Source organism: Eremothecium sinecaudum, chromosome III (assembly GCF_001548555.1).
Source record: "Eremothecium sinecaudum strain ATCC 58844 chromosome III, complete sequence".
Classification (NCBI taxonomy): domain Eukaryota; kingdom Fungi; phylum Ascomycota; class Saccharomycetes; order Saccharomycetales; family Saccharomycetaceae; genus Eremothecium; species Eremothecium sinecaudum.
In genome coordinates, this window is record NC_030894.1 from 1102392 (window position 1) to 1119936 (window position 17545).

General features: G+C 41.3%; 9 protein-coding genes across 9 annotated transcripts; 5 read left to right on the plus strand and 4 right to left on the minus strand.

Moving 5' to 3' along the window:
• Positions 1-568: 568 nt before the first annotated feature.
• LST8 (TOR complex subunit LST8) lies at positions 569-1480 on the plus strand (the record flags this gene model as incomplete). Its single annotated transcript, XM_018131095.1, has 1 exon — positions 569-1480. The coding sequence occupies one exon, from the start codon at positions 569-571 to the stop codon at positions 1478-1480; it is 912 nt and encodes a 303-aa protein (XP_017987017.1).
• Positions 1481-1647: 167 nt separating this feature from the next.
• RFX1 (Rfx1p) lies at positions 1648-3855 on the minus strand (the record flags this gene model as incomplete). The annotated part of the gene is made up of 1 exon (XM_018131094.1): positions 1648-3855. The coding sequence occupies one exon, from the start codon at positions 3853-3855 to the stop codon at positions 1648-1650; it is 2208 nt and encodes a 735-aa protein (XP_017987018.1).
• Positions 3856-4641: 786 nt separating this feature from the next.
• On the plus strand, positions 4642-5550 carry RLP7 (Rlp7p; the record flags this gene model as incomplete). Its single annotated transcript, XM_018131093.1, has 1 exon — positions 4642-5550. One exon carries the CDS (start codon positions 4642-4644, stop codon positions 5548-5550), a length of 909 nt encoding a protein of 302 aa, XP_017987019.1.
• A 184-nt stretch (positions 5551-5734) lies between these two features.
• LEU2 (3-isopropylmalate dehydrogenase) lies at positions 5735-6832 on the plus strand (the record flags this gene model as incomplete). The annotated part of the gene is made up of 1 exon (XM_018131092.1): positions 5735-6832. The coding sequence occupies one exon, from the start codon at positions 5735-5737 to the stop codon at positions 6830-6832; it is 1098 nt and encodes a 365-aa protein (XP_017987020.1).
• A 113-nt stretch (positions 6833-6945) lies between these two features.
• Positions 6946-8409, minus strand: NFS1 (cysteine desulfurase; the record flags this gene model as incomplete). The annotated part of the gene is made up of 1 exon (XM_018131091.1): positions 6946-8409. One exon carries the CDS (start codon positions 8407-8409, stop codon positions 6946-6948), a length of 1464 nt encoding a protein of 487 aa, XP_017987021.1.
• A 295-nt stretch (positions 8410-8704) lies between these two features.
• PET8 (Pet8p) lies at positions 8705-9526 on the plus strand (the record flags this gene model as incomplete). Its single annotated transcript, XM_018131090.1, has 1 exon — positions 8705-9526. The coding sequence occupies one exon, from the start codon at positions 8705-8707 to the stop codon at positions 9524-9526; it is 822 nt and encodes a 273-aa protein (XP_017987022.1).
• A 47-nt stretch (positions 9527-9573) lies between these two features.
• Positions 9574-10737, minus strand: DCC1 (Dcc1p; the record flags this gene model as incomplete). Its single annotated transcript, XM_018131089.1, has 1 exon — positions 9574-10737. One exon carries the CDS (start codon positions 10735-10737, stop codon positions 9574-9576), a length of 1164 nt encoding a protein of 387 aa, XP_017987023.1.
• Positions 10738-10957: 220 nt separating this feature from the next.
• BUD3 (Bud3p) lies at positions 10958-15457 on the plus strand (the record flags this gene model as incomplete). The annotated part of the gene is made up of 1 exon (XM_018131088.1): positions 10958-15457. The coding sequence occupies one exon, from the start codon at positions 10958-10960 to the stop codon at positions 15455-15457; it is 4500 nt and encodes a 1499-aa protein (XP_017987024.1).
• Positions 15458-15833: 376 nt separating this feature from the next.
• HRB1 (mRNA-binding protein) lies at positions 15834-17497 on the minus strand (the record flags this gene model as incomplete). The annotated part of the gene is made up of 2 exons (XM_018131087.1): positions 15834-17141; positions 17486-17497. 2 exons carry the CDS (start codon positions 17495-17497, stop codon positions 15834-15836), a joined length of 1320 nt encoding a protein of 439 aa, XP_017987025.1.
• Between the last annotated feature and the right edge of the window lie 48 nt (positions 17498-17545).

Here is a 17545-nt window from a genome sequence, read left to right on the forward strand (position 1 = left end):
GTAGTGTGTCGTTATATTAGGTAATTAACTGTGAGGAGTTACTTTAGTTAGCCATTCAAACACTCCAACTCTCTGCATAGTACTGCGGTATCAGTGCTATTTGAATATTAGTATCTGTAGACCTACTTTTAACTGCGAAATTGGTGAAATAATTTTGCATGTCGTAAGTTTCTTAAATTAGCATCAGTTAACAGACGGCAAGCTTAAAAGACATAGTCTAAATTACCTACCAAATCCAATGGAATGCCCTTTCCCTTTTATTTAGATACTGATAAATCGGCCAAGATCCTCTCCGGCAAACCTTCGCCAAGGAACAGAGATCACGTGATAACATCATAGTAGAGCTATTCAGTTACAGCAGTCACAATAAGGTATCTAGAAGGTAGCACGCATTATATACAGCTTAAATATATCTGCTTTCTCTGAGAGCATGTGTTTCATTCATGTTGTTTGTTATTAAGTTAGGCGGGAAAACATACTATAATACTAAACATTCGCCTAATCTAACATTGTCAACAAACAACGAAAACAAAGCACAACTTTCCAAAGTATTGGGTCGAATCAAGCTATGTCTGTGATACTTGCTTCTGCAGGGTATGACCATACAATTCGATTTTGGGAGGCATTGACGGGCGTTTGCTCACGAACTATACAACATGCGGATTCACAAGTAAATAGGTTGGAGATAACGACGGATAAGAAATATTTAGCAGCAGCTGGTCACCTGCATGTGAGGCTTTACGATATTAGGACTACGAATCCTAATCCCGTCATTTCATTCGAGGGTCATCGAGGTAACGTAACGTCGATAACTTTCCAGCAAGATAATAAATGGATGGTTTCATCAAGTGAAGACGGTACTATTAAAGTATGGGACGTTCGTTCTCCCTCGGTGCAACGTAATTACAAGCATAATGCACCAGTTAATGAGGTGGTTATCCATCCCAACCAAGGTGAGCTTATTTCTTGCGACCAGGACGGAAACATCAAAATTTGGGATCTAGGAGAGAATCAGTGTACCCACCAACTAGCGTTAGAAGATGATACGCCACTGCAATCGTTGTCAATCGCTAGTGATGGATCTATGCTGGTAGCGGGTAATAATAAAGGAAACTGTTACGTGTGGAAAATGCCGAATCATACAGATTCTGCAAGTTTAAAGCCTGTGACGAAGTTCAGGTCGCATACCAAGTATATAACGAGGGTTTTATTATCGGCGGACGTAAAACACCTCGCCACTTGTTCGGCAGATCACACAGCTAGGGTATGGAATATTAGGGATGACTTTCAGTTAGAAACTACGTTAGATGCACACTCTCGATGGGTTTGGGACTGTGCTTTTAGCGCAGACAGCGCCTACTTGGTCACAGCTTGCTCTGACCATTACGTTAGGCTTTGGGATCTTTCAACAAGGGAAATCGTTAGACAATACGGAGGTCATCATAAGGGTGCAGTTTGTGTGGCACTTAACGACGTGTAATGTATATATATTCTATGGGTTAACCCAGTACTTAGTTCAATTAAGAAGTGTCCTATTTGTTAATATAATACAATATACGCGGTTGAATATGTGCACAGATATATAATATATGTGGAGACGGAATTAATAGTAATAGGATGCAAGATCGATAATAATTGAGCGGACACTTACTCCAAGAAACAACCGACTTCGCCATACCAGTAGACCCATTCATCAATGAAAGACTTGAAAATCCACCAGGCACCGAAACTTTCTGCATTGTGAAAAGATAGTTCTCTTAAAGTAGAAGTTGTGAGACCTACAAAGCTTAATGCGACAAGTCTTCCAGGAAAATGGTTCCAGCATTGTAAAAGAGTACTCAGTTTCTTCGCAAAGTTGATTAGGAAAGTTCCGTTTGAAACATTGCCTTCAACCTGTAATCTTTCTTGTTCCAGCAAGCCTAGTAAGTCATTTTGTATGAAATGCATAGTTTGACTTCTTATCGTAGAATAATGCTCTTGAAAGTGTGACAACTCGGACGCAAGATGTTCTTCTATATTAACATATCTCTCCCAATCTTGACGCATACTTTGCCGGGTTTGGTCCAAAGCTAAAAGTTTAGCTGCATTTTTACCTGTGTCAATCAACTTTATCAATCGTTTCACCAGCTGTGTAAATTGCGTCACAATTCTTTTCTTGTTGGTAACAACCGGCAGTGGCAGGTCAATTGTGGATTTAGATACCAAGTCCAAGTAAGTCCTTGAGAAATGAGATAATTTATCTAACACAATGTCGGGAATTTCGTCAAACTCTACGATCAAGCTGGAAAGCATTTTTGCCAAAGCTCTATATGTGATGATGTCTGAGCGTTCTATCCACTCATACAATTCTTCAGAGATGAATAAATTGTACATTTGAGGAGAAATTGAGCCCGAAGAGAACGATTTGAAAGTAGAATGCAGGTCATCAAATTTCATGAATCTTATATTCTCGAATAGTTGGTTGCAAAAAACCTTGTACAGAGATTCCACAGACGAAGCAATATCTGGATCTACGTTAGAAGGTAAAAATGGAGTGATTGAGGGAAGCGCCAATGGCAATTCCACCTTCATCTCACATGTACGTGAAAAAAAATTATCAATAAACTTCAACGTATCACAAACACCAACTAAACCCAAAATATTGTTCTTATTCCCGCATTCGCTATTTCCCTCCGAGACCGCTGTCTGGCTGAGTTCTGCTGGTGATGGTGTAGGCATAGTAACACTGTTGCTATCACTGCCGCCAACGCTACCACGCGTTTCCGGCATAACATCGGTATCTAAAGTAGTCGTACTATTAAATGAGTTATTCCTGCTTATAGCTGCGACCGGGGTGCTTATACTAGCAGAAATTGGAGTCCCCGTAGCCGTAACATCTTCTGGAAGCAAAGATGAAACTAATGTCAAGCCGCAGTAATGGTATTTTGATTGGCCCCTCATGCCTAACCGCCTAGTCTTCAAATGAGGGAAGAGTGATCGAATCAATTTGCCCAATGTGGCCTGGGATAAAGGCTTGAGATTATGAGAAGCACAAGAGGCTGCATATTGAGCAAATATTCTGCCCCTTGGAACATAAGACTCTGCATCAGGAACGCAGCTGTTAATGAGCCATATTAGAGCATATACTTGACGCTCACGCTCGCGGTGCTGTTCCGCAGCTTGGATATCTGACTTAGAATGCGTGGAAGGATCCATATTCAATACTTCCACTTCTGCAGCTCTAACAGTGGAAGCGTATTCAACAAGTGGTTTATCCCTATTACGAAGAGCAACAAGTCGAATGATATTTTCTTGAGTGGCTCGCCGTGAAGTGACTTCGTGCGTTTCCCGCGCTTGCGATACCGGCTCAATTATCTTCTGCTTTTTTGCACGTTGGATCTGCTGTTGCAGCATTAGTTGATGCTGTTTCCTTTTGCGATGAAGGTCATGCATATGTTGAAAATGTTGATGTTGGGCTTGAAAATGCTGCTGTTCTGCTATCTTGCCCCCAATTGGAGGAAGAGTATTCGCAAAATATCCCTGCGGGGATAGTTGCAAGCTAGGTGGGTGACCGCCAGCGCCAAGCAACGGGTGTTGTTGCACAAGGTGCTGGCTTACACCTTCTTCAACCCCCCCGCCACCAATATGGCTTGCTCCTGGCCCTTGAACAAGATAACTATGTCCATCTGGAGCCAAGAGTTCAGGACTCCCAGCTTGACCAGAATTAGTCACAGCTGAAGTAGTTGTTGTTGGTACTGTCGACCCCACAATCATTGCTGCGCGCGCTGCGCCCATCTGAGCATCTGCCGGCGCATTAGAATTACCCCTCCCTAGAACGCTCGCATTGAGCCACTGATCCTGACCTGTCTGATCCATGTTCACTGATCAATCGCGTTTATCACACGCTTCGTTAGACCGATTTATAAACAGACGAAGCCTTTAAACTTAGCAGCTAGAAAATACAAAAACCTCCAGATCTATTGCCCCACAGTCGATCCCAACTACAGCTCGCACACGGAATTTCTCAAACAATGTCACTCACGTCAGCCCAGCTCAGTGAGTTATACTTTTTTCTAAATTTCAGCCGGGGCTTCCTATTAATAATCTCAGCTCACCGTATACATATTTCTGAACGGTGAAGTATAAGCATTGCGAAAAAAAGTTTTAAAAAGAAAAGAAAACGTCTCAAACCTTAGTCCCCGCGCGGTACGTATGCTGGTCCAAAAACAGCTCAAAGCCCTAAATTCTTGGCAAACATTCTTGCACACGTGTACCACATCTCTCCACTCTTAATCCTTATCAGCTGTTCATCGGATCTCAATTGCTTAACCGTTGACTTCGCCATAGGTAGCCCTTAGCCTGATACAATATCGGTAACAGAATTACTAGCCCTCTTCAGATTCAATCGCAGCCTCAACGGGCCACCGGAGGGCATTATGCTCCAGGCTTTTCTTTCCTATGCAGGAGCTATCCAAATTTAAACTAAACATGTGACATCCACATGACGTGCTTTCACGTGACTTACACGTGACAAAAAGAAATTTGCCTCTATGAAAATTTTCCCTGCGAGCCTGCTTCAAGATCATCGCATCGACGTTGAGAAGAGTATAGTTAAGCACACTGCAGGCTGATAGGAACATCTAGCAGAAAAGTATAACCATAATGGTGGAAGAACTAAACAGTAACCCTGAGGTACTTTTGCGGAAGCGTAGAAACGCTGACAGAACCAGAGTCGAGAAGCAGGAACTTGCAAGGAAGCGGAAGGCAGCAGAGCAGCGCCAAAAGCGGGCAGCCAAGAATCGCTTTGTAAGACCAGAGAGCATTGTGGCAACGACGCTGGCCACAGAACGTGAAAAAGAGCGTATCAAGCGTGTATCGAAGTTGGCACGCAGCAAAGCACGTGACGGCAATGTAACCAGAGGCGACTATATCCTAGACGTGAGGGAGAACCCAGATGCCGAGTACGATGACGAAGATGAGGGGCTGGTGCGCACTAAGATTCCATATAATGGAGAGGAGAAACTTTTGTTTGTTGTGCGTGTTAAGGGCCCTACGGCGGTTAAGATCCCCCAAAAAGCATTCAAGATCCTAACTATGCTGCGTCTGTTGGAACTAAACACCGGTATCTTTCTCAAACTGACTGCCCACTCCTACATTCTGCTCAAGCTTATTTCTCCATATGTGGTTGTTGGAACACCGTCCCCTGCCTCGATTCGTGCGCTAATACAGAAGCGTGCCAGGATTTTGTATCAAGCACCAGGTGAGGAACAACCAAAGGAAATTATATTAAATGATAACAATATCATTGAAGAAAAATTGGGTGATGAAGGTATCATATGTTTAGCAGATATTATCCATGAAATTGCCACTCTTGGAGACTCGTTCGCTAAGTGTAGTTTTTTCCTACTGCCAATTAAACTTAACCGTGAAGTGAGCGGCTTTAATGCTATGAGCAAGCTACAAAAAGTAAAGCAACGTGAAACACAGTCTAAAAGCAGGCCTCTGTCAAATGCGGCAACTGCGCCTGTCATTCAGGTAGATATTGATGCTTTAATAGAGAAATTAAACTAGTGGAGCTTTATATCTGTACATTACACCATATAATAAACAAGCTTATAAATTTAGGCCTTGTTCTGTCCGGATCTGCATCAGCGTGTTTCGGACATTCTTATTGTTTTATTAGTCATAACTTAATACTTAACGGCAGCCAAGAAATCAAATAATTGAGGGGAGTCCTAAAACAGGCCAGACAATAATGGGATCGTCGAAGAAAATTGTATTGCTCCCTGGGGACCACGTAGGTCCTGAAGTGGTTGCTGAAGCTGTTAAGGTTTTAAAGGTCGTTAGTGACTTGTCAGCTGACAAGAAACTTACATTTGAGCACCAATTGGTTGGTGGGGCGGCTATTACAGCAACTGGAAAGCCGCTTCCAGAGGCTTCACTAGAAGCTGTGAAGACTGCGGATGCGGTATTATTAGGAGCCGTCGGAGGGCCTGAATGGGGCGTTGGAAGCGTTCGCCCCGAACAGGGACTCTTACAATTGAGAAAGGAGTTGGGATTGTATGCCAATCTTCGTCCTTGCTCTTTCCCTTCGGAATCTCTTGTTGATCTTTCTCCATTAAAAGCAGATCTGGTGCGGGGCGCAGACTTTACTGTAGTGAGGGAATTAGTTGGCGGGATATATTTCGGAGAACGTCAAGAGGAGTCAGGCGATGGGGTTGCATGGGATACGGAGTCCTATTCAATTCCTGAAATTGAGCGCATTGGCCGGATGGCCGGTTACCTTGCTTTACAGCATGACCCACCACTTGCTGTGCATTCTGTTGACAAGGCTAATGTCTTAGCTTCGTCACGTTTATGGCGGAAAACAATGGACGCGCTTTTCAGCAAGGAGTTCCCTCAGGTAACGCTTCACCACCAGTTGGTGGACTCCGCTGCAATGTTGCTTGTTAAGTCCCCTCGTGTTTTCAATGGTATCGTTGTCACTAGCAACATGTTTGGGGATATTCTCTCAGACGAAGCGTCAGTGATTCCAGGTTCTATTGGATTGTTGCCATCCGCGTCTTTGTCAAGCTTACCAGACAAAGGTGAAGCATTTGGACTTTACGAGCCATGCCATGGCTCTGCTCCAGACTTGCCCCGTGGTAAGGTCAACCCAGTTGCTTGTATCTTGTCTGCAGCAATGATGTTGAAATACTCCCTTGGAATGTCTAAGGAAGGGCAGGCAATTGAAGAGGCTGTAAAAGAAGCCATTGATTCCGGAATCAAAACCTCTGACTTACACGGCTCTAGTTCGACCTCTGAGGTCGGAGATGCGGTTGCAGAAGCCGTCAAGCGGATTTTATCAAATTAGTAAAACAATATAACAATGTGTCTTCACTCAAAAAATATACAAAATTTACTTATATGACACCTTAAATATTTTTGCAAGAACTCAACTTTGACAACTTTGCGAATCTTACAGGCTTAATGGCCAGACCATTCAACAGAATCGAGATCGAGACCGCTCTTGACCATTTCCCAAAGTGGCGATAGTTCACGCAAAAACTGTACGCGCTCTGTAATGGCTTTTATAACATAGTCAACTTCATCTTCAGTAGTGAACCTACCGATACCAAATCTAATAGACGAGTGAGCTAAAACATCGTTTTTCCCAAGGGCGTGTAACACATATGATGGCTCTAAAGATGCTGAAGTACAGGCAGAACCAGAACTTAATGCAACGTCACGTAACGCCATGAGTAGAGATTCACCTTCGATATGAGCAAACGAAACGTTTATACAACCAGGATATCTGCGATCTGCAGATCCATTCAAAGTAGTATGTTCAACAGCAAGCAAACCATTCTTTAACTTATCAGATAAATAACGAATGTGGGCAGAATCGTAATCGTATTCTTCTTTCATTAATCTTGCAGCTTCACCAAAGCCAGCTACCAAAGCAGGGGCCAAGGTGCCAGAACGTAGACCACGTTCTTGACCTCCACCAGAAAGAATTGGTTCTAGTCTAACTCTGGGTCTTCTTCTGACATACAAAGCACCAATACCCTTAGGACCATATACCTTATGAGATGAGATAGACATTAAGTCTATATGCATATCTTTAACATCGATCGGGATTTTTCCGTAAGCCTGCGCAGCGTCTGTATGGAAGTATACCTTATGTTTCTTACAAATCTCACCGATTTCTTTGATGGGCTGGACAACTCCAATTTCATTGTTAACAGCCATAACAGAGACAAGGCATGTTTCAGGAGTAATGGCCTCCTCCAATTCCTTCAAATTGATCAAACCTTCATTGTCAACGCCTAAAAATGTAACTTCAATTCCCTCTTTTTTCATTGACCGAGCGGCCTCTAACACACACTTGTGTTCAGTACGGGTAGTTATAATGTGGTTTTTAGACTTCTTATAAAACCTTGACACACCTTTTAGAGCCATATTATTTGATTCTGTGGCACCTGAGGTGAAAATGATCTCCTTAGGGTCTGCATTTATAACACTAGCCACATTTTGGCGGGCAATTTCGATTTGCTGATTTGTCTCCCATCCATAACTATGAGTATTAGAATGAGGATTACCGTATAACCCAGTAAAGAACTTTAGCATAGTATCTAAAACACGTGGATCAGTAGGAGTCGTAGCTTGCATATCAAGATATATAGGTCTTGTACCATGCCCTTCAATTTGCTGATAAGCATGTTTCAATACTGTGTTTCCAGGTTCCAAAGACGAACCAGCCGCTATACCACTCTGCTCTTGAGTTTCAGATACAGAAGCACCTTGGATATCCGTATGTGTTTCTAACTCTATACCTCTTTCAACTTTCGTTGTTGCATACCCGCGATGCGCGCTAATGAGTAATGCTCTGCTCTTGGTAAAAGAATGTGGCTGCCGTAGCAAAGACCGGTTAAAAATACTCCTTAACATAATGTATCAATGATCCGAAGTGTTAAGTATGTATTAGTGAACTAATGACTATGGTTCTTTGTCTTTATTATTGATGACCAATCTTAAAAGGCTATGTTATGGAGCTTGGTTATAAGTTTTTTCATATAACGAATTTCAGCTTATTAAATATATACGAATAAACAGTGTAAACTGGGCGTTAACGGGCAGATTGGTGCTTGTAAGTGATTTAGGAACATCATTGGGGCGCAGTAAAGCTTTATAAAGCTTTTACCGGCAATTCAAGATTTATACGTGAACAGCTGACTTTAAATTAATGGATTCATCGGCGTTTGTAGCATCCCTAATAAGTGGTGCAGCTACCGGTACATGTACAGATCTTGTATTCTTCCCTATAGACACTCTTAAAACAAGACTACAAGCTAAAGGTGGTTTCTTTGCTAATGGAGGCTATTCCGGAATTTACCGAGGGCTGGGTTCTGCTGTGGTAGCTAGTGCGCCCAGCGCATCGCTGTTCTTCGTTACGTACGATTCGATGAAAAGTTACCTAAAGCCTGTTATACTAGATCAGTTAGGAAACGAGGAGATGTCAGATGTTGTGACTCATATGTTGTCATCTTCTCTGGGAGAAATTAGTGCATGTTTAGTCCGGGTTCCGGCTGAAGTTGTCAAGCAGAGAACACAGACACATAAGAGTAACTCTTCCATTAAGACGCTCCAAGCGCTCCTGCGCAATGAGAATGGTGAGGGAATCAGGCGAAACCTGTACCGTGGATGGTGGACTACCATTATGCGTGAGATTCCATTCACATGCATTCAGTTTCCGTTGTATGAGCAGTTGAAAAAACAGTGGGCAAAGCACTTGGGTAAGAAAGAAATCACGCCTTGGCAATGTGGTATCTGTGGAAGTGTGGCTGGTGGTGTTGCAGCAGCAGCCACAACTCCAATTGATGTCCTGAAAACGAGAATGATGCTACACCATAGATCAGTGCCCATGCTGAAATTGGCGATGCAAGTCTATAGGGAAGAAGGAGCCCTAGTGTTCCTGAATGGCATTGGTCCTAGGACAATGTGGATCAGTCTTGGCGGTGCAGTGTTCCTAGGTGTCTATGAAACTGTTCACTCCCTTCTTCAGTAACCATATGTTGGTTGTAAGTAGTGTCTCGTATATATATACCGGTAATTTTACCGGGCTGTAACAATAACAGTCTTACCTTGCTTTTTCCTACGCGCATACTTCATCACAAAAGATTCGATGTTTATACCTCTGGTATTGAGATCTTCTATGAAGGGGACAATGTGTTCTAGGTTCCAGGATCGCTGGATCTTAAAAAGTTGCTTAAAGCGATCCTTGGCATTAACGGGTAGCGTGTCCTTGGGTAGATACTGTACTGTATTCGCTCCAGGACGCGCAAACTCTCCGCAGAGTAGATCTAGATCAATATCGCATTGAAAGAAGGGCGGAAACAGAGACTTCCATTTGATCATGAACTCTTCCTCCAGGACGGGTTCACGAAACGCAAACTTCCTTAGCGCGCAGATCCCATACCACTGGGAAATCCGACCCAAATGCAAGCCATACCGACCATTTTCTCCTTGACATGGCTCTCCAAACTTGCAGAGTACCGTGCGTATGACCTCCTTACAGTAGGGATTGTGCGCCAACCCTTCCGTTAGGTCCTTTGTAATGGTATCATGGATTTCATCTAGACCTATATTCTCAATTGCCATCGATTCTGCAAGCACACTCATCAATGTAATATGAAGCGCCCGCGATAACAAGTCTTCTGATAGAATACACGCGTATCCATTCACAGTACAACCTCTCAGCTTGTACCAGCTGGCATCGAACTCTTTTTCTGAACACGGCGAACAGCGCTTAAATTCATCCATCATAACGCAATTCCCCTGTCCCACTGGAAAATCTTGTTCTCCATGATATATAGGCAATCTACCAACCGCAATTCTGCCCTTAATAATCTTAGGTTCTAGTTCAAATTTCTGTCTTGAATACGCCAAGTAACTTTGCGGTGAAGGCTTCATCCTACCATTTACATCATATTCCTCACCTTGAGCTCTATTTTTCACGTCTAATTCCTTCATAAGCATCACAGTATTAGAGTGGTTCTTCTGTCTCACAGCCCAAGTCTTATCTTTCGAACATAGCACGACTTCACTGTTCATGTCCATCGCCTTAAACGTCACATCGCCGTTTTTAAATGCCTCTAATAACTCCGGAGTAAGCTTTAAAAGCTTATGATTCGGCTTATTTTCTAGCACAGTATATAAATCAACAGTAGGCATACTCCAAAGTTCTTGATCACCGCACTTATACTTTGCTTTGACCATTAATGGGGACAGTTTAGGATGAATCTTAAAGCAATGGTTACATTTAAAATCGTTTCTTTTTTCTATTGTTCCAATCGGTTAAAAAAGATAAACATCTAAAATCGCGTAAATAAATAACTGAGTACCAATGCAAAGATATCAAAATTAGTTTAACAAAGGTTATACTGTGCTGCTAGAACCATATATTAATAGGTGTTAAGGAAAGTGTTTATCAAAGAAAATGGCTTCAGAATCGGATGGGGTGAATCCAAGAAGTTCTATTCATGCTCAATCACCAATTTCAAAACAATCTATGTACACTAAAAATAGTCTAATGGAAGATTTTATACCGGTCTCGGATTGTATTGTAGAATATCACCATAAAAGTAAGATAACTGAACATAGTTATGATGAATGGCTAGAAATATTCGAGACTTCAAGTCTCTTCCGCGGCGAGGACAAGCTACTATGGGGTTGGTTTTTAGCTTGTGTTTACAAAGAGCCAAGTACTGGCAAGGTAAGTTGTATTTTTATTGATAAGCTAGGTGTAATGCAAATTGAGAACATTGATATTTCCGAGAAATCAAGATTTTATCCCGCCATTGAGAATCTGAGCTCAGAGTATAGGGTTGAAGACGTAAGAAGATGCCTTGCAGTGGGATTGCTAAAGAAATACACGGTGTTAAGCCCCGATGTAATTGATAGGATTAATGAGAGCCCAGAATATGAATATGATCAGACGACGGCTGGGGATTTGGCAAATGCGTGCGAGGAATTGGATGGCAGGATGGCGAGGAAATTAGCCGAAAGCTTGCTGCGTCTGGGTGTTCTGCAGTCTCGTAAGGTACAGTCTATGATGCTAGACGTTGTTTATAAGAATTCTCCAACTTCTAATGATGCGAATAACATGTTAGTATATCAATTGGGCGAGCAATTGGACCAGTTGTTTGATCCATTAACAGAATATTCACCGGAGCATACGGAAACAAACTATAGACCACCTGAAAAGAGTTTGAGTGTAAACGACGATAATATGCTTATAACATCAATTTGCGAAGAATTACTGAGGGTTCAGACAAGTTTTACGCTCTCTTTGGTGGAATTCTTGCAGAAATTTCTAATACCTTTGAGAATTAGTGTCCTAAACAGTCAAATAGATGGCTTGACGACCGCCAGGCTGAATAAACTGTTCCCACCTACCATAGATGAAGTTACTAGGATTAACTGCATATATTTGGACGCACTCAAAGCTGCTGTTGCCTTTGGATCTTCAGAGGTACTAAGAGCTTGCAGTATGACTATTCCATACTTTTATAAAGCTTATGCCAGACATGAAGCTGCTACGAAACACTTTACAAAAGATGTCAAAATACTAATGAGGAAATTCGCTGATAATATACCAGAGCCTAATATTTACACCGAAACAAGGTTAGACTCGTTGATGCGTGGTCCACAAGAAAAATTAATGAAATTGAAGCTGATATTGGACAGGTTGTATGAATCAAAGGAATGGCCCACCAAGGAAACTAAAGAAGAGGCTTTGAAGCACTACACATCCATATGTGAAGTTGTTGACGCTTTTGGACGGTCTGAGCCTGATGAAGCATCTTATAATAATCGAGTGTTTACACCATCTGGAAGGATACTTACAGAATTAGCTAAAGGATGGCCTGCCGAATTACAGTATAGGTGGTTGAAAAGACGCGTTGTGGGAGTATATGACGTGGTACATGCTAACAATGATGCCAAGAGAGACATCTTGGTAATATTTAGTGATTACATTGTCTTCCTAAATGTTCTAAACGCGGATTCGTACTATCTAACTGGTTCCAATAAACCTCTACTTTCTGTTGTCTTAATGAATTCTTTAATAAACGAAGTTCCATTACCACCAAAAATTCCACAGCTGCATGTCAAGTTCCACTGCTATATTGATGAAATTTCAGCATCAATTTACAATGAGAATATGATTAGATTTGACGTTATAAAAACCGACCAGAACCCTAGGTTTTTTGCATATAAGTTTGCTTCTTCCTCTGCAGATCCACGGAATGTAGCTGACCTTTGTACAAAGGCGAAGATTTTGGAAAAGAATACCGCATTCCATCTTTTCAGGCATGATATGAACTCTTTTAAACTGTACTCTACTGCACATGAAATTGACGCTTACAGAAAAGAAAACATCAAATCAAAAATCACATTATTCTTAAACATTTCACCTTCCACCACATTATTACAGCAGTTGGAAACCAAATGCGGATTATTTGCTAAACTAAGGGACGATAACTTTGTTGAATTCACTAAGCTTCAACATGGTAAAACCGCATCATGTTTATTACACATCGAGAAAATTGTGCCTTATATTTTGAAAGAAATTAAAGTATTCTATTCTCATTACCTCTCTTCGAAGGACAAAAAACTTTTCTCAAAGTTATTGTTGCAGAACGAGTGCTTATTTTTAACCATTGTTAGCGATCATATTAGTAGCCTTCAAGCCAGAGATGCAAATAATCAGAAGTCCTTGTTAGTTGACAAGGATTCCGATGCATTAGAAAATGATGAAACTGCAGAAGACAAGTCTACTATCGAGGAGATATTACGAAGAAAGGAAAAAGACCTAGAAGATTCTGATTCAAAGGACAAATCGTCCTCTCTAGAATCAGATTATATGCTTCAAGATACACAATTGACACCACATAAACAAAGGCCAAAGATAACCGCTTTATTTTATAAACTAGTTGGGTTATTCCATAAGAAAAGAACGAAGTCTCGAACAAAAATGACCAATAAACAAAGCAGTATGGATAACATTAAGCAACATAGTACTATTAAAGGCAGTGCAAATGAAAAACGTTTTTCTTCGGTCATCCGTCGTCCAGCATCAGAACAAAGCCAAAAACTAATAGTCGAATCTGATGAAAGCACGGAAATTCGCGAGGTCCATGGATCTATTACGGTGACTAAAGCCAATGTTTTCGAAAACACAAGAGTTAGATCTCAACAAGGCCGAGGCTTAACCGGCGCTTCAAATGATGGTCATTCTCGTCCAACTAAAAGGGTATCAAATTTATTTTCTGATGATTTATATGGGGAGCTGCTCTCGCCAAAACAGAGCAAGAACGTTGATGATAATGGAACGAATAGGACTTCTCAATATTTGAAAGAAAACAAGTCTGTTCGCACCCAATCAGCAGTAACTAATGAAATAGCCAATAACTTTGATAACACTACAGAACGTTCACCACCCTCAACTTTCTCTGAGGACACTTTGCTACCTCCTCAAAACCCTAACTTTAGATTTTCCAAGGTACAATTTGGTAGGTCCCCTTCTTTTGTTGAATTATTTGGTAGCATGAGATTAGTGTTAGATGAGGAAGATGAATGCGGAAACTGGAAGAGGATACCTACAGAAAGATCACTAAATGAAAAGTATCAAATAAGACCTATTTCTCGACTAGCGTCTTCTGTGGAAAATAATAAGGATAGAAGAAGGTTTGATAAGGAAATAAAGCCATACAATCTGCGATCAATGGCCGAAAAAGACGAACATGAGGAACTGCAAGTGGCTTCAACCCTTCAACCTGACAACAGCTTAATAGCTTCAGATATTCCATTGAAAATGGCAAGAGACAAAAGTGCGGTTGGAGTTTCAACACCTGAATCTGAACATAACACATCAGACGTAGAAACAGAACAATCTCAAATACTAAGTTCTGCTGAAATCCAATTAAGAAGTAATCAACGCTCTCAAAATAACCGTCAAGCAACGGTAATTTCTGAGAAAAGAAGATCAAAATTTGTTGTGACAAAGACATCTCCAGTCAAAATGTTGAACAAAGAGGAATTCCATCATAAAATATCTGATACACGTAGTGTAGCAACTGATGCGTCAAACAATTCAAGTTTTAGAAAAGACACAACAAGGTTGGTTGAATTAAGCATAACGTCTCAAGAGGATTTGTTTAGTTCAAATTATTTCACCCCTATGGTTGATCCCCAGGATTGCGATAGTACAGACGTATACCGTAGTACAAGAAGTTCCATTGATGGGTTTATTGATACTCAAATGGACAATGCAACGTTACCTGCCAACGGTGAAGTAAGTGATATTAATGAAGAATCAACTGAGTGCAATGAAGCCAATGAGTCAAATACATCGACAATTGCAAAAAATAATGACGATGGTTCGCAAGGCAATAAAGAGATTCTGGACGAATTAGATTTTAGTACTTTCCACATGAGTTTCAATGGAACCGAAAATACTAGTGTGGGAATGTCAGAAGCAGATACAGACCCTAGGACGGTAACAATTGGCCAAACTGCAACGAATTCAGAACAAATCGTAGAACCTCTCTTTTACAAACTTCCCAACGATTCAACAGAGTTAACACCTGGTACGTACGCGCAATCTAAGCAAGGGAAGCAAAATGAACAATTTGATTCAGATGGCGATGCTATGTGGATTTCGCCTAGCAAACTAGATTATTTCGATATTAGCAAAGTATCTGACAGCATGTATCGAAACACAATAGTACCACAAGCTCACATTACGAAAGGAACAAGACTGGTCCGAGATCCTTCAATGAAATTTAACAGTAAATTTACAAGAGACACTTCCTACAGTTATTTAGGACATTATATTCATGATACCAGCGCAGCATCAACTGAAGACATGCGCGAGAGAACCCTTGAAAAGGACAGTATCGAGGATAAACCTCAAAGTTTGTCATTCTATTCTTAATTTTATTCTGTATATTATAGAGTGATTAACCTGTATAAATCAATAATACATGCGTAAACATAACTTTCATAAGTAATTTAAATTGCTAACTTGATGATTCCCCAACATGACTTGAACCTTTACGCCGTCTGTTTTGGAACAAGCGATACTCTTCACCATGTCCAAAAATACAGTAATAGCGCTCGATAATAAGAAGATACAGGTATTTGTGATCGCGGTTGGCTTTACTTCGTTCATACCAATCTCATTCCTCCTGCAAAATTATCATTCCATTGTGTATAAACAAATGATAGTTCAAAGCGAACAGCGAAAGGCGAAAAGCGAAAGGCGAATGACACATAAGAAGTATTAAAAACATAAAAAAAATGGTATTAAATCAATCGTACTTTGCATAAGAAATTTTTAGATCACATCCACCATAATGGTAGTTATCTAGTCTTTCGATACATTCTTTGGCATCACCGGCATCCTCAAATTCACAGACTGAATCTCCGGTAGGTTGTCCTTCACTATCTAGCTTCAACTCAGCTCTAACTACTTTCCCAATTGTCTCAAAGAGATCATACAAATCGGACTCCGCGGTGGCATGGGGCATGTTTTCACAATAAATGATATTGTTATGTTGACCACCTGGCGCAGCCTTTGCAGTAAAGTCAGCATCATCAACCTTTGTGGACGATGATGATTTGTATGAAGCTTCTTGCTGGTTATCAATAACCTTCGTGGTTTCGCGGTCATAATAAGACTGGTCTCTACCTTGTCCATAAGAGGAAGCACCATAAGGAGCATAATCTCCTCCGCGACCTGGTGCAGCTGCTGCATCGGTGCCTTTACCTTCTCTGACTTCCAATATCCTTCCCTCCATCTCATATCCATTCCATTTCTTAATAGCAGCTATCTGGTCTTCTTTTGTTGAAACGTATACTGTACCAAAACCTCTAGAATAGCCGTCTGCGTGTACAGAGACATCTGCATGTATGACTTGACTACATTGCTTGAACATATCCTTCAATGCCTGCCAATTGATGGAGTATGGTAAATTTGCTACAAATATCTCATATCCACCATGATGGGTACGTCTTGGCACGGGGGCTGCACGTCTCTCGCGGCGCTCCATAGAAGGTGGCGGGTTGTCTTGGCGAACAAAAATCTCCCTATCCATGAAGTTACAGCCATTATACCTACGGATAGCTTCGTCTACAGCACCAGAATTGGTATACTCAACCGTACCCATACCTCTATGATGACCACGAGAAGTTATGATATCCGCACGAACCACATGCCCCACTTCTCCGAAGAACTGCTTTAGGTCCTCAGGAGTAGTATTGTATGTAAGGTTACCAATAAATATGCTGTTCGAGTAATTCCTGTTGACTTTTTCGTCGTAGCTGGAGTCTAGAGTCCTATCCAACTTAGGTCCAAACTCACTCCTACTAGAGTGGTCTTGGTATCGATCAACAAATCTATTGGGTGGTCTACTTCTCCTATCGGAGAAACGGTCGGTACCACGATAGTAACCATACTCACGACGTGAACCCCCTCTACGGTGGTCTTCACGCTTATACCTTCTACTGCTATCGTGAAATTCGCCATATCCGCCGCGCTGTCTGTCATAGCCATTACCTTCACGATCTTCACCGTAATAGCGACGGGGAGGAGACCTGGATCTTGAACGACCTCTTGCCTAGAGTTTCGCTACGTTAGTATTTAAGCCACATATAAATCATGCCAAGCAAGCAGTATGGACATCAAAGACTTAAGTCGCTGGAATTGACGACCAGTCTCCACCTTCAAGAACATGAAACATTATTACTTAGCCCCTCACTCGCAGCAAAAAACTTTGTGTATTAAGCAATAGTTGTTTACCAAAACTGAAAGCCAAATACCTTCCACAGTAAAACACCCCAGCAAATACCAAGCCTAATACCGAAGGTAGCTAATCACATGCCATTATTGGAACGAAGGAATTGTGTGTGAACACAAAAAACAGATACCCATCCGATATGACCAAAAAACGTTCTAACTTACAGTATAGTCCATAGTTCGCTGATATAGTCACTAAAATAAACCTCCTTTATAAATAATGAA